Raw genomic sequence first — 15347 nt, forward strand, 5'->3', positions numbered from 1 at the left:
CGCTCCCATTCCATTCCCTGAATGCGTCTCATTATCTATCTAGAGTTTTATTGATCTTTTCAAGCAACCAATTGCATAAACTACGCATGCCATGTTAAATAATTTTCACCATATCACGTGCCACTGTCTACAACATCACAGCAGAGTCGTCTACGTAGAGGACCAACGTCACTGCATTGCCGTGTACGTCGGGCCATTCATACGCGCACATCATGCCCTCATTCTCTAGGAGTGCGCTGGCAGAGGAGAGGGGGAGAAGCGCTAATCTTGAAATTTGGCCCATTTCCACGGTGCGCAGCGTTGCAAACTTTGGCAGACGTGATCATGAACGCCTCGTCTACACACTGCGCTTGTGAGCTCAAAATTGTCAAATCTGGTGAGTGGCCCTTTAATGCTGGGTAGAAAATTATGTCTCAAAATACACTACATGCCATCATAGCTTTTATCTGATGTAATGTTTTATCTGAAGTGATGCTTTTATCATGTGCAAAGCAAGCTGGCAATGTTTTTCTGCACAAAATCAAGCTGTGCCAGCTCGTCTGAACTTAGCAATGACGACTTCAGCAATGAGTGCATCTATGTGAGCATGGAAGCATTGCCTTCTCCACCCTCCAGCGTATGAACTGCCCCACATAAATAACATTGAGCCACGGCAAAATGAAGTGCGCACTGCATGCATCAGTGTGCTGAGCGAGGGGGGTGAGAAAAAGATAAATACGATCTGTCACGTACAAAGAGTAGCATGTATGTAAAGCTGTGATTACAGGATTGGCTACCAATTTATACATCCTTTTTTTTTTTAACCAAATGACTTGCAGTTATTATATAATTCAGCCTATTCTATCTGGGTACATAAAAGTAAATGTGTTGAAATTTTTTTTAAGTTGGTGGCTATACAAAATTGCCACAGTTCTCTTCTGACACTGTGTGTAAATATTTATTCAAAACTTATAAAATAAATAGTTATTGATTCAGGCTTGTGTTCTCTCTTATTCAATATTCGTCTTTTGTTTTCTAATAACTTGACAAAAACTTTCAAAAGAGGGCAACGCACGAGTAAACAGAATACATGCAAACGTGCATGATGTAACCTTTCTAAAGCGGTAAGTTTTCCGCAATAATGCTAGTCTACGATAGAAAAAAGTCTGCACTGTGAACTGCACTTGTCCTAAAATTCAAGGACTGTCAAGGACAAAACACAATTTCAGGACCTACAGAGACCTTCAAAATATACTTTCCAAATTAAAAGGTTTTCAAGGACTTGTAGGAACACTACAGTGGGCACTCATGCAGGAATGGCTTAGGCAAAAGACCTAACACATGACATTTTGACATTTATACCCAAGTGCTTTTTATAAACATGTACTCGGTTCTACTGTTTCCACAAATACTGTAAAGTCTCGGCCAAGCCTCCTCCCCCAGCCAGGATAATCCCACAAGATTTGGAGGGGGCAGGATTGCTCAGTCGTGCATCAAAATTGAAGGTCTTGGTGGTATGGCCACTAAGAACAAAGAATGGACACTTGGGCTCGTATTTGCATGTTTCTTTAAATCCTAATTCATGCAATGTTTTTGTTCCTCTTCGAAGGGCGAATACAAAGCGATGCAAATGGTGGGAGCACAGAGCACATGCTCAGATAGGGGTGCACGGTCGGGAGTCCTACAATCAAGGATAGTTTGATATGGCTAAATGCTTTTGTGAAGATTATAAGTGGCAAAAGAGATATTGATTTACAAACTCTAGAATCATGGAATGCCACTGAATGATATGACCAGGTTGAGAGACCCCAGCGTTGCATTTTGTTTATTAAGATGCAATCACAGAAAAAAGCCACCCGCATCTTCCCACGGCAGGGGGGGGGGGGGGGAGACTCGAGTAAATGTGTTGCAGAGTGGTGGGAGTATCGCGCGAATTTTGCATAAGTAAATATGGTTTGGAAATGCTTAATTGTTATTTCGTCTTTATTATTTTTACTTAATAAATGAGGCACTAGACTTGCCTTCAACGAGCGGTGGAACGCTGATGTGCGATCTAGTGCCTACGTACCTATACGGGGTGGCCAGTGAACAGTTGTACAGCGCGAGGAGTCGGATTTTGCTAGCAGGCACTGCCCGAATCAGCTTTGCGAGGCGAGAGAGGAAGGGGGAGGGAGAGTTGGCATGGGACGCAAGCAAGCCCAGTCGTGTCGCCTACGCCGCTGCCGAAGCGGGATTTGCCAATAGGTGTGACTATAAAATGCGAAGATGTGGCTTTAAAACGAGAAAAAGGAAATGCTGCAACATCATTAACTTGCTTAGAATATTCACAATATTATCAATGCATTAAACACACAGCAAACAAATCATTAGTTGAATCATCAGAAGGTTTAAGCACACCTTCATCTATGCGAAACAGCACAAAGAAAAAAATGAGAACACAAAGAAACAGACCGTGTTCTTGCTTTTTTTTTCCCGCACTGTTTCACGTTGATGGAGCCGTACCAACAAGCTCAAGTTCATACCCTTTTACAGCACACCTTGCCCACCTGTTGAATTTGTTTTTTCTCCAGTCTGTGTTCCTGCATGGTGCTTGGCACAGTAGTCGTGGTCAGAGGCATAGAAACGACTTTCAGGGAGCAATTGATAGTGCCATAAAAATGGAATAGCTGTGTTAGCCTTAAACGAGATATCCGCATCATTTTGCAATATAGAGTATGATGCACGAGTCTGTAAAGTTTCCAATGGTCCAATCTCTACAATTGCTGCAACTTCATCCGTGAATGCCACTTGAGAACTGCGGAACTGGAAAAAAAAAAGGTGTGGGGGCGGGGGGGGGTCATGTTATGTCACAGTTTATGTTGAGATGAGCAGGACTACTTTCAAAAGCAGTCACAGATTGTCTTCTGTATGGCAACAATGAAGAAATAGGCAACAATATACAGTTCAGCATAAATTTTGAAGACTACCTCTGCGCACTCAGGCACATTTCCAAAAGTATGCACTACATAGCAAGCATAATGAAAGGAAAAATATGCACTGCTGCTAACACTACCCAGTAGTGCGACTTGTTGGGCAAGTTGGTTCATTCTTACGGTAGCTTTTAGTGCAAAATCAAGACGAGAAAGAAACAAGCGATAAATATAAACCGACCTTATTCCAAAGATATACACACATATATATACGTGAACAAGGTCACAGTCACATTAGCAAAAAAAAAATTATATTAGGGGCAGGCGCTCAAATATTCCAACTCAGTGCCATGCAACGTGATAGAGGGCCTCGCAATGCATGTATAGCTCGTTCTGTCAATAAACATGCTTCCACAATTTCTCCTGCAACCTTCCCTTTTAATTCTGAGAGTACCTTAGTTTCTGAGAGCAAAGGTGTACAGCCGCACTCCCTGCAATGCAAAGAAAGATTAGAACAAGGTGTCCCTCTCAATGAAGCTTATGATCTAATAACCTATTGTTCAAAGACCCAACTGTCTGCCCAACAAAGCATTTTTCACACGATAATGGTGTATAATATACTAACCTTTCTGCCATATTAGACCAATTTATCAAAGTGCTTGATATCACACCCATGGTCCCTCTTGCTCTGTCCTGATAACTTCTTACCCACAGCCACACAAATGCGGCGCAGCTCGTCTGCAGCAGAAAAAACTACACTACATCCGAAACACTCACCCACTTTTTTCAACTTTGGGAAACCTCGTGAACATACGAAATGCTCAAAAAAGTTGCACCTTCCTTCTGTTTTACTTGGATTACACCCCACGCTTTTACATCTTTTGTAAGATCTTATCACTTACGACCCCTAATTGGTGTTTTGGGAACCTAGACTTCCGAAGCTTCTCAATTTGCCGTGAAAAACTCTCATGCATGTGATGTGGGTACGACATTTTGAGTGACACTCCCAGACAGGTCATCGCAACACCGTTTTTTACTATTTTAGAGATACCCCAACAGAAGGCGATGACAGATTTGACACTGTATGGGGCGTACATTTAACAGCTATGGCTTCCACCAAAATTATGCTCAGATCTAAGAACTGTATGCGACCATTGTCGGAAACCTCCCAGGTAAACTTCAGCCCCGACCCCAACTTTTTGAACACCTTCAAGACATCGATCCTAGTGCTTACGCACCGACAGCCTTCAACGAAAAACATGTAGTCCACATATCTGAAGGTTTTCACCACCACTGAGTTATGTCTGGGAGTGTCACTCAAAAAGTCATGCCCACATCACATGCATGAGAGTATTGCACGGCAAATTCAAAGGCTTTGGCAGTCTAGGCTCCCAGAACGTCAATTAAGGGTCTTAAGCGAAAGGATCTTGCAAAAGATGAAGATAGAAGCGTGGTGTGTAAGCCAAGTAAAACGGAAGGAACGGGCACCTTTTTGATAGTTGATAGTTTATGCTTGTCCGCCCCTTGTCTTTATGTCAGGCTAAATGCTGCCGTTCAAGGGGTTTCCCATAAGTTGAAGAAAGTTGGTGAGAGGTTCAGATGTAGTGTGGATTTTTCTGCTGCAGACAAGCTTGGCTGGATATGTGTGGCTGTGGATAAGAATCTATCAGGACAGAGCAAGAGGAACCATGTGTGTGACATCAAGCACTGTGATAAATTGGTCTAATATGGCAGAAAGGTTGGCATATAACACACCATTATCGTGAGAAAGAGGCTATGTCGGGCACACGGGTCGGTGTTTGAACAATAGATTATTAGATCATAAGGCTTCATAGTGAGGGACGCCTTGTTCTAATCTTTCTGTACATTGCAGGAAGTGCGGGTGCGCACCTTTGCTATCAGAAACTAAGGTACTCTCAGGATTAAAAGGGAACGTTGCACGACAAATTGAGGAAGCTTATTTTATTGACAGAACAGGCTAGACATGCGTAGCGAGGCTCTCTATCACGTTGCATGCCACTGAGTTAGATTAATGAGCACCTGCCACCAATATAATTTATTTTTTGCTAATGTGACTCGTAACTGTGACTTTGCTCACGTATATATATACGTGTGTCTTTCGAATTATTCAGTTGATAGTTTGCGCTTGTCCATCTCTCACCTTTATGTCACGCTAAACACTGCCGTAAGACACTGCACAGGAGTGCCAACAGCTAAAACACGCTTCGGAGCAAACACGGTGACAGTAGTTCCACCTGCATGAGACATCCGGTCATATCAGGCTGTCTTTAGCGACGCACTCTAAGTCTAAAACGGAGCGACGTTAGCATATTTCATTTCAACTATTACAGCGCGATTGTCCAGTGTTTAGGTATACTCACAGTTGTGTTTTCTTGCGATTGCTGAGCACTGCAGCAGTCATCTCCAAGAGTAGGGGCTGTTGTGCAACCCATCGGCATCGTGTCGCAACGATGCCTTATGCCGACGCACCTGACACCTTAAAGTCGACCGGTCGATCCTTCAAGACATTCGCAGCGATGTGTCGAATATAGTACATTCTAATTGATTGATTGATTGATTGATTGATTGATTTATATGTGGGGTTTAACGTCCCAAAACCACCATATGATTATGAGAGACGCCGTAGTGGAGGGCTCCGGAAATTTCGACCACCTGGGGTTCTTTAACGTGCACCCAAATCTGAGCATGCGGGCCTACAATACAGGCCTACACGGGCACACAGTACATTCTAGGCACTACAGCAATGTAGCACTACCGTCACTTTAATGCGAATTCACTGGTGCCGTTCAACCACACAGCTTCAAACTCCACAGACTTCACAGCATCCATGGGGGAAGGAAAACTCAGGAGAGGCCTTCGCCATGGATGGATGGATGGATTGATGTGACTGTACACCCTTTAGATCGGGCGGCGGCTAGCGCCATCTAGCTGTAATACTTAGTGAATCATCAACTAGATTTATCTTTTCTTTTCCTTTATATAGTAGGACTGGTACTTTCCTTTCTTTCCTTCCTCCGTGGGTACTTTGCAGCGAATGATACCAAGCGGCAGCACAGAACACCTAGCGGCAGCATAAAAATTGTGGCGGAAGTCACTTGCTTTTTGGCAATGATTGTTATGAACTTATGGCCACGGAGGAAAGAAATTCTTCCGTGGTTATGGCAATGGTGGTAGTGGTTACAATGAAGAGGAAAAAGGCACCTAATTTCTGTCTGCCTTCAGGCGACACGGCGCAGTGCCTTATAGGGGTGGGGTGAAGGAGGGATAAAAAGGATAGAAGGAAAGTAGAAGCAGAAGAAGACAGCCAACGAGAGGAAAAAGAAGGAGATAGGAAAGTGGGGATCCGGTCGAAGCAGTCCAAGGGCGGGGTGCCACAATGCGAGAGCTACACGGCGTCAGGAGACCGCGGAGGGCGAACCAGTCGGCGGGAGCTACGCTGAAGTCGGAGATCGCGAGGGCACAACCGTCCAGCTTGAAATCCTGCGAGCGAATCCATTATGGCAATGTGGGCATGCCGTAGCACTATAGCACACGTGATGTGTGACGCGGCGCCAGAACAGCTTCCGGTATGATAGCGCTGGCGGCGCAACAAGCTTCCGCTAGCAGACGAAAACTCGTAGTCGCCGTGACAAGACGCCAGAGCGGCTGTTCAGAAAGTGCTTTGCGAACAGTATATTATCGGGATTTTTGTTGCGCTGCCGTAGCAACGTAAGACTGCGTAATATTTAGTGGTGTACGACAAAGACGGTATAATTATGGGTTTTCAAACTACCCATGATAAACGATGCTTTATTGCACAACATGCGGGTCTGTTCATTAGCTGATAGTTGGTGTACGTGCGCAATTGATTTTTATTAGACGCAAAAAATGACACAATGTCCTGGCCCTCTTTTGTGGTTGCTTTTTTCGTGCCTTAAAATAAGTTACAACTATGTGGGGCAATCCCATGGCATATTTCCCTTTCACTTTTTCGAAGGAGCTTCACTTCGTATCTGGGTTGTTACTAATTCCAATGGCAGAACCGCTGTGTGTACTGCAAGAAGAGTTGAATTTATTTACACATGCAATGCAGTGAAACAAATTTTCAGATACTGCATGTTAAAGGGATGCGTACAGGCTACACAATTGATAATCTCAGGCATAATGCCTTGTCATTGCAGCTCTAACTATAAAATTTGCTCCAGCATGATTTTCATAATCGATTACTCACACTTGTGCAATTAACACACACACTTTCATCAACACATTACAGAAATATTTTAAACATTGACTTTTTGATTGGAAATTTATTTACAAAAGTCGTGACTGCTTCCTGGCTGTTTTCACTTACTCACTAACCTGCTTCTTTTCAGCAAGAAACCTGAAGTAGAAATGCATGTGCATTACTAAATAAAACTTGATTATTTGGGCAGTGAACTCCTCGAAGTGGATGTTGCAGCCTAACCTTACAAGCTTGCGCTGGGACACGACGTCTACAATACACCAAAACAAGTTTTCAAAAACCTTTCCAGTTTTCGTTTCCTTCCGTACAGCTGCCTCTACAACACTCAACAATGCATTCAGAGCTTGTTATGGGCGTTTGAGGGCCTCAGGAATGGATGAGCGCATCTCAGTCAGAATAGCTGCAGGACAAGGAGGAACGCATTTCGTATTAATGACACTCGCCTGGCACTCGCTGCACCTGGAAAATTCCAAAACGTTCTTCGCAACGTAACCACTAAGGTAATATAACACAGTGTCTTGGGCACGTGCACGATCGTAGCCATGCTCAAGAGCATTTGTGGGATGGACTTCAAGAGTTATCGACTTGACAAGGTTGCCAAGTTTCTCGTTTCTTTTCTGCTTCTCAGTCAAAGCCATCATCTTCTTATTGGTCAAGGTCTTTTCCAGAGATATGAGCTCTGGATGGGATTCACCTGTGCAGTTACCCCTGACTGCCATTTTGAGGGGTTTACGTAAACTGGGGAGCCGGAACACTTGGCTGAAACTGGTGATAGTGGAATGGTTCTCATCGCCTCCAAACGTTCGAACCTCGCCAAAAAACCACTGAAAAAGATTGGTTCACGTAATGTATCTATAGAGAGACTCATAACTGTCACAAAACTAGCGCTCAAAAAGGGCGCGCCACCAAATTCTCGCGACGAAACGCCGGAGTGACGCCGTGAGGTCAACGATAAAAAAAAGAAAAGAAACATCCAAAGACTCCCCGGGCGCGCGACTCTCTCCCTCGGAAGCGTAGGTTCGCCGACGAAACCTCCTCGCGTCGGCGGCCGAGCAAGCCCTGGAATTTTCTTGATGGAAAGGGGCGTGGTGATGCCGGGTTGAGTCATCCGTCGCGGAAGGCCCCCGTATCGTCTCGCCCTTTCCCCCAGCCTTCGCTGCGTACCGCACCGACGAAATGATGAGAACTTTCTGGAATCTCGCGCGAAAGGTATTTAATCGAGCAGCCGAGATGAGAAAACAGGAGAAGACGGAAGTTAGCGCCAGAGCGCGTAGGGTATTCCGCCGTGTAGTCGGCGAAGGTTTTGTTCGTAGTGACAAAGCAGGAGAAGAAGAGGATTTCCACCTGAGGGGTGACGACTCGAGCTACAGGCAGGAGTGTGTGTCTACCACTATCGAGCGAAGACGCGTGGCAACAGCTGCGAGTGTGAAGCCGACGTGGTTCCGGCGAAGAAGTTTGAAGCTTGGAGAGCGGCCAAGTGAAGACGCGAGGTTTCCTGGAAGAGAAACTTCGGAGGCAGCGGAACGACAACAACGCTGGACTTTGAGTGAGTGATTCTCGGAAGAGTATCATCCAGACTTTTGTTCCAAGAACTTTGGACTGAATAGGTTTTCTATCTCTTTAGTCTTTAAGTGTCTTGGTTGTTCAATGCATGTGACTGCATTGTAGTGCATATTGTTGTCTGTGTCCGTTGTTTCGAGTGTGGCTGATTGTACTGTGTAGTACGTTGTTTGATTGGTGACATATTGTATGCAACTATTGTGGAGTGTGCATACTTGTGTATTGTTTTTGATCTGCCATTATTGAGAATATAATTTTGTTTTGTTTATCAACTCTCGGCTCTGACTTGTTCTTTGGGCCACAGCCGGCGTCCGCTGGCGCGCCAAAAAGGACCACTTCTAAATTGTCCACGATTTCGTGGTGCGGTTCGGGGGGCCGATACTTCGGCCCTTGGAATTAGCCCGGTGATCACCTCCCGAATTAACGGGACCTGTGACAATTAATCTGGCGTCCGCGACCAGGACCTTTTGGTGCACAGTGTGTCCAAAGTAGTGAGAAAGAGCCTCGAGTTGTTGATAGTGATATCGGAACAATTTTGTGTGTTGTTCAGTGTTCTCGTTAACGAGTGCAGGGGAGTGTTCCGATAGACTGATTTAGGCAGATATTTTTTGCACGCGGCAAGGTTTTATTTGCGAGACACAATGGATCTCGAAAAGTTAGTCGCTCTTGGTGAGAAGATGGGTCTTTCTGGCGCCGCACTACCGAAGTGGGTCACCCAGAAGGAGAAAGAAGAAAAAGAGAGGGCCAAAGAAGAAAAGGCAGCTGAGCTGGAAAAAGAAAGGTTGGCGGTCGAAAGAGCCAAAGCGGAAAAAGAAGCTGAGTTGGAGAGAGAGAGGTTGGCAGCTGAGAGGGCCAAGGAAGAAAAAGCAGCTGAAAGTTCGAGCGAGAGAGGTTGGCAGCTGAAAGAGTGAAAGAAGAAAGAGAGCAGCAATTGAAGTTGGAGCTGGAGAGAGAAAAGTTGGCAGCTGAAAGGGCGAAAGAAGAAAGAGAGGAAAAGGAGCGACAGCTGAAAGAAGAAAGAGAGCAGCAATTGAAGTTGGAGCTGGAGAGAGAAAGACTGGCAGCTGAGAGGGCGAAAGAAGAAAGAGAGTGTAGTGCCATCATCATCATCATCATCATTTTTTCCATCACCGCGCCGCGTCTCTCGCGCAGCTGGCGCGAGCTCGAGCTGCGCGAGGTTTAGAACGAGCTGACTCGCCTGGCGTGGCGGACGCTGGTAGCCGACGTGGTTCCGCTTCAGGCCTGCAATAAAATGGCGAGATCGGCACGGCCCCATCGGCCGCCTTCGACGTCATCTCACGTCTTCTCTTCTCTCGTCGCTACATTGGTGACCCGGAGAACACGCCCTTCGCCGAACGGCCCACTGCCATGTTCCCGCAACTCTGCCCGCCAGTGCCGCCGTTCCAATCGACCTACCCAAAGGTATGGTTTATGCAACTCGACGCCGTTCTTGCGGTGAATGGCGTCACGGACCAGCTGCTGATGCACGCCATTCTTCTCGACGCCCTACCGGTAGAGTTGCGCCACCTCGCTGCCACTTCAAGCACCAGCCCGCAGCCTTACGATGCCCTCTGCACTGCGGTGCTCGCCCGCAGCGGCAACACATACCGTCCGCTTCCGTTTACCCGCACCAGGCAGGTTTCCCCGGCGTCGCAGAGCAAGGTACAAACCGGTCCGCAGCCCTCCATTGACCGCTACCTCGGTACCCCGGCTTCGACTACTTCTACACCTGATCCGGTCGCAGAAACATCCACTCCTGCACCTGATCACGACCGCGAGGTAGAAGACTCCCCCACTGCGACTGACCTTCCCTCCGAGAGGTACATTCCCTCAGAGACCCCGTGCAGAGCTTCATCACACGTACCTGCTACCTGCACGTTTTCCAAGAAAGCGACGGCACGCGACACCGTGGCCCTCGCCGTTTCCGCGACCACCAGCTCAGACGTCTCGGCCTCCTCCTCGCCGCAGCTGCTGGTCAGCTCCTTGACGGTGCCCCCTGCCGCTCCGCCACCTGCCACTGGTGCCAGCAATGGCCTGCCGGGTGCCTCGCCACATTCCACTCGCACCTACCCGGCCAGCAGCCGACCACACTCGGCGTCCCCGCTCCCCGCCCCTGTCCCTGTCTCTGTTTCGTGGTCTACGACGGGCCCCAGCGCCGTGCCTTCGCGGAGCCAGAGCCTGCCCTCAATGCTCGCCCGCAATGGCCTCACGTACCAACCGCTTCCAGGGGCCCGCGACTTTGGGGTTGTCACTGCGTCGCAACGTGTGCTACCAACCGTGGCCCCACCAGACTCCATGACGGCCACCTTGCCGCCCGCCTCGGAGCCTGGCACAGGTGATCTTTCACCCGTTATTGACCTCCCGACTTCCTCTCGTCTGGCCACTAGCGACGCGTGTCCCGCGTACGAACTGCCTACACCATATGTCGAGCCAACTGAACTATCTACGACATCTGTCGAGCCAACTGAACTGTCTCCGACCCCTGTCGAGCCAACTGAAGTGCCTACGACATCTGTGGAGCCAACTCAACGGCCTACGACATCTGTTGAGCCAACTGAGCTGCCTACGACGTCTGACCAGCCAACTGAACTGTCTATGACGTCTGTCAAGTCAACCGACCTAACTACAACCACAGTGGAGCCAACTGAAAGCATGGGAACAAGCACTGCCACCAGTCCACAGCGTCGAATACCTCGACAGTGACTGAGGCGACAACTGAACCCGTCTTTCCTGCACAGCCTCCCATGACGCCATTTCCCGTGGTCCGCGTATTCGGCACGGCGACGAACGAGTCGCAGCCGCTACCTGCGGACGGCGTGTGTGACTACACCTTCTACGACGGCCTCTACGACACGGGCCCGTTTGACACGCTTTACAGCCCGCACTTTAGTGCACCAGTTGAGCACGTTCTCAGTCACGCGTCGCTTCACAGCGTCACTGAGTACGGCCTCTCTTTCGCCTACAGAAACGCATCACAAGTGGCGCGAGACCTCAAAATTCCAGAGGTGCTTTCCATGATTGAAGACCTCTGGGACCGAGCCATCCGTCATTACGGATTTCTTTCCATCGAGCGCTTACTTCTTCGTCCACTGCGCAACTCTCAGTGTCGCCCACCAGAGACCCACTGGTTCCCGATGGTCACTACACGTTGACAAACTGGACTTGCCAAAGGAACACTTTATGGACTGCCGTTCATGTACATAGCATTTGTCGCCCTCTTTCTTTTTTTCATATGCGTTCAAATCGCGCAAAGCGCTAGGGGGGGGAGCCCTGTAGTGCCATCATCATCATCATCATCATCATCATCATTTTTTCCATCACCGCGCCGCGTCTCTCGCGCAGCTGGCGCGAGCTCGAGCTGCGCGAGGTTTAGAACGAGCTGACTCGCCTGGCGTGGCGGACGCTGGTAGCCGACGTGGTTCCGCTTCAGGCCTGCAATAAAGTGGCGAGATCGGCACGGCCCCATTGGCCGCCTTCGACGTCATCTCACGTCTTCTCTTCTCTCGTCGCTACAAGAGGAAAGGGAACGGCAGCGGCAGCAAGAGATGGAACTCGAGCGGCTCCGTTTGCAACAGCGAAGTGAAACTCCGGTCCAAGCTAGAGTTGAAAGCAGCGAACGGGAGGACCACGGCTTCCGCTTGAACCCAAGCAAGCTGCTCGTAGCGTTTGATGAAAGGAAGGATGACCTTGACGCGTACCTTCACCGACTGAGACGATTGTGAGAAGCCGGAATTGGCCGGAACATCAATGGGCAACTGCTTTGAGTACTTGCTTGAGTGGTGAAGCGCTCAGTGTGTACGGTAGGCTGACGCCGACCGATGCAGCCAACTATGCAAAGGTGAAAACTGCTTTGCTGAAGCGATTTATATGTCCTGTGGAAGGATTCCGGGACAGATTTCGGACAGGAAAGCTAGCTGATGGTGAGACGGCTACGCAGTATGCCGCTCGACTTAGCCATTATTTCGACAGATGGATTGAACTTTCAGGGACAGCGCAGGAGTACGATGAGCTTATAGAGCTCCTTATTAGAGAGCAATTTCTCACTAGTTGCCACCCAAGTCTGTCGCTGTACTTGAAAGAGAGGAAGGCTGAGTCACTTGAAGGCATGATTGAATTGCCTGATCAATTCTTGGAAGCGAAAGGTGGAACTAATTTGGCCAAGGTCACGAAGGAGTGTCCCGAAGATTCGAAAAATTCGGCACCCGAGCAAAAGAAGCGTGCACCGGAGAGTGTTCCGCGATGTTTTCTGTGTAACCGAGTGGGTCATCGCGCGAACAACTGTCGTACTAACTTTACGAGCCCTACGGTAGTAAAATGTTTCAAGGGTGGTCAGACTGGGCACAAAGCAGACGCATGTCGTAACGGAGCGAGTCAAACTCACCAGGTATCCTGTGTGCTAGCAGCACCGAAATCCGATGATAATGCCATCACCGACGGATTCGCAGAGTTGAAAAATGGAGAGAAACTTCCTATTGTGGGTGCTGTAATGACAGAACAGCCAACCGGTGTTACGAAGGGAATGCCAACGCTGCCTGGAAAAGTTGCGGGCAAGAAGGTTACGGTGTTAAGAGATACCGGTAGCTCCACTGTTATCGTGCGGAGAAATTTGGTACGGGAAAGTGAGTTGACAGGCAGAACGAAACCGGTTTGCCTAATTGACAGTACGGTTCGAATGCTTCCCGAAGCAGAAATTGAGGTCGAAACCCCGTACTTCAGCGGGAAGGTTACTGCTCTATGCATGACGACCCCCCTGTACGACCTCACATCGGAAACATCGATGGGGCGCGAAGGCCGAATGATCCAGAATGTTTGGGAGAAGACCCGAAGATGGAGCCCCCACCGACACAGGGACCGCGAGATACAGCGGAGGAGAATCCCGTGAAGGATTTCACTCGAGCCCAAGGTGAAGCCTGGGCGCAAGAGACCGTGAATGAGAACATGATCGTATTGAATGAGTTTACGTGCTGGGCAGCTGGACTTACGTCGGCCCGACCTCAGCCGACCGACAGTGTAAAGATGACGGAGTCGGCCAGCCAGGTCCAATGTCGTGACATGAATAAGCGGGTGAATAACCGGGCAGGATCGGTTGAGCGTCATGACCCGTTAACAATGTCGGAAGTGACAACGATGGCTGAGACGCCGCCTCAGATACCGTCGTTGGAAAGGGCTCGCCGAAAAAGAACGAGGAAAAACAAGAAGAGATCGAGCGAGCACCGCAAGAAAGGGCGCAAGCGCCGTTCGAAATGCACAGGATAAGTGTTGAGGACGAATGGAAATGTGGTTGACAGTGCTATATGTTAAGTTAATGTGGATGTTGTCCTGTGTCATAACTCTATGTCGAGTGAATCAAAATTTCTGTTACGGTGATGTGATGTATAGTATGGTACAATTGTTGTAAAGACAGACCGTTGTACATTTGTATTGCTTGAAGTATGTGATGGAGTATTGTATTCCTGTACCTGTGTCTATATTCTATGTGTTGTGAGATTGAGTTGTAATGTGCAATTGTATTGAGTGATCTATTGTGAATGTGACGTGTCATGAGCGACGGACTATGTTACAGTCTCTGAGAGTGTGGGGACTGTTCGCGCTCGTTTGTGTGGTTTTGAATATTATGAGATAATATTCTTAAAGTGGGGGGCAGTGTCACAAAACGAGCGCTCAAAAAGGGCGCACCCCCAAATTCTCGCGACGAAACAAACGCTGGAGTGACGCCGCGAGGTCAACGATAAAAAAAAACATCCAAAGACTCCCCGGGCGCGCGACTCTCTCCCTCGGAAGCGTAGGTTCGCCGACGAAACCTCCTCGCGTCGGCGGCCGAGCAAGCCCTGAAATTTTCTCGATGGAAAGGGGCGTGGTGATGCCGGGTTGAGTCATCCGTCGCGGACGGCCCCCGTATCGTCTCGCCCTTTCCCCCAGCCTTCGCTGCGTACCGCGCCGACGAAATGATGAGAACTTTCTGGAATTTCGCACGGAAGGTATTTAATCGAGCAGCCGAGATGAGAAAACAAGAGAAGACGGAAGTTAGCCCCAGAGCGCGTAGGGTATTCCGCCGTGTAGTCGGCGAAAGTTTTGTCCGTAGTGACAAAGCAGGAGAAGAAGAGGATTTCCACCTGAGGGGTGACGACTCGAGCTACAGGCAGGAGTGTGTGTCTACCACTATCGAGCGAAGACGCGTGGCAACAGCTGCGAGTGTGAAGCCGACGTGGTTCCGGCGAAGAAGTTTGAAGCTTGGAGAGCGGCCAAGTGAAGACGCGAGGTTTCCTGGAAGAGAAACTTCGGAGGCAGCGGAACCACAACAACGCTGGACTTTGAGTGAGTGATTCTCGGAAGAGTATCATCCAGACTTTTGTTCCAAGAACTTTGGACTGAATAGGTTTTCTATCTCTTTAGTCTTTAAGTGTCTTGGTTGTTCAATGCATGTGACTGGATTGTAGTGCGTATTGTTGTCTGTGTCCATTGTTTCGAGTGTGGCTGATTGTACTGTGTAGTACGTTGTTTGATTGGTGACATATTGTATGCAACTATTGTGGAGTGTGCATACTTGTGTATTGTTTTTGATCTGCCATTATTGAGAATATAATTTTGTTTTATTTATCAACTCTCGGCGCTGACTTGTTCTTTGGGCCACAGCCGGCGTCCGCTGGCGCGCGAAA

General features: G+C 48.4%; 1 protein-coding gene across 3 annotated transcripts in view; it reads right to left on the reverse strand.

The window, feature by feature from the left end:
* The window catches only part of LOC119178703 (uncharacterized), a 201364-nt gene that overhangs the window by 16288 nt on the left and 169729 nt on the right, over positions 1–15347 (reverse strand). For 2 of the 3 annotated variants that reach the window (XR_012887307.1, XM_075879006.1), the window contains one exon: positions 2526–2781. Coding sequence is in view for 2 of the 3 variants with exons in the window: in XM_075879006.1 (XP_075735121.1) it covers positions 2526–2781 (256 nt within the window). In the remaining variant the exon portion in view is untranslated. Of the gene's footprint in view, positions 1–2525; positions 2782–5269; positions 6258–15347 lie in introns of those variants that run through there. The other variant, XM_075878961.1, reaches the window with a different exon arrangement.

This window comes from Rhipicephalus microplus, chromosome 1 (genome assembly GCF_043290135.1).
Source record: "Rhipicephalus microplus isolate Deutch F79 chromosome 1, USDA_Rmic, whole genome shotgun sequence".
NCBI classification, from domain to species: Eukaryota; Metazoa; Arthropoda; class Arachnida; order Ixodida; family Ixodidae; genus Rhipicephalus; species Rhipicephalus microplus.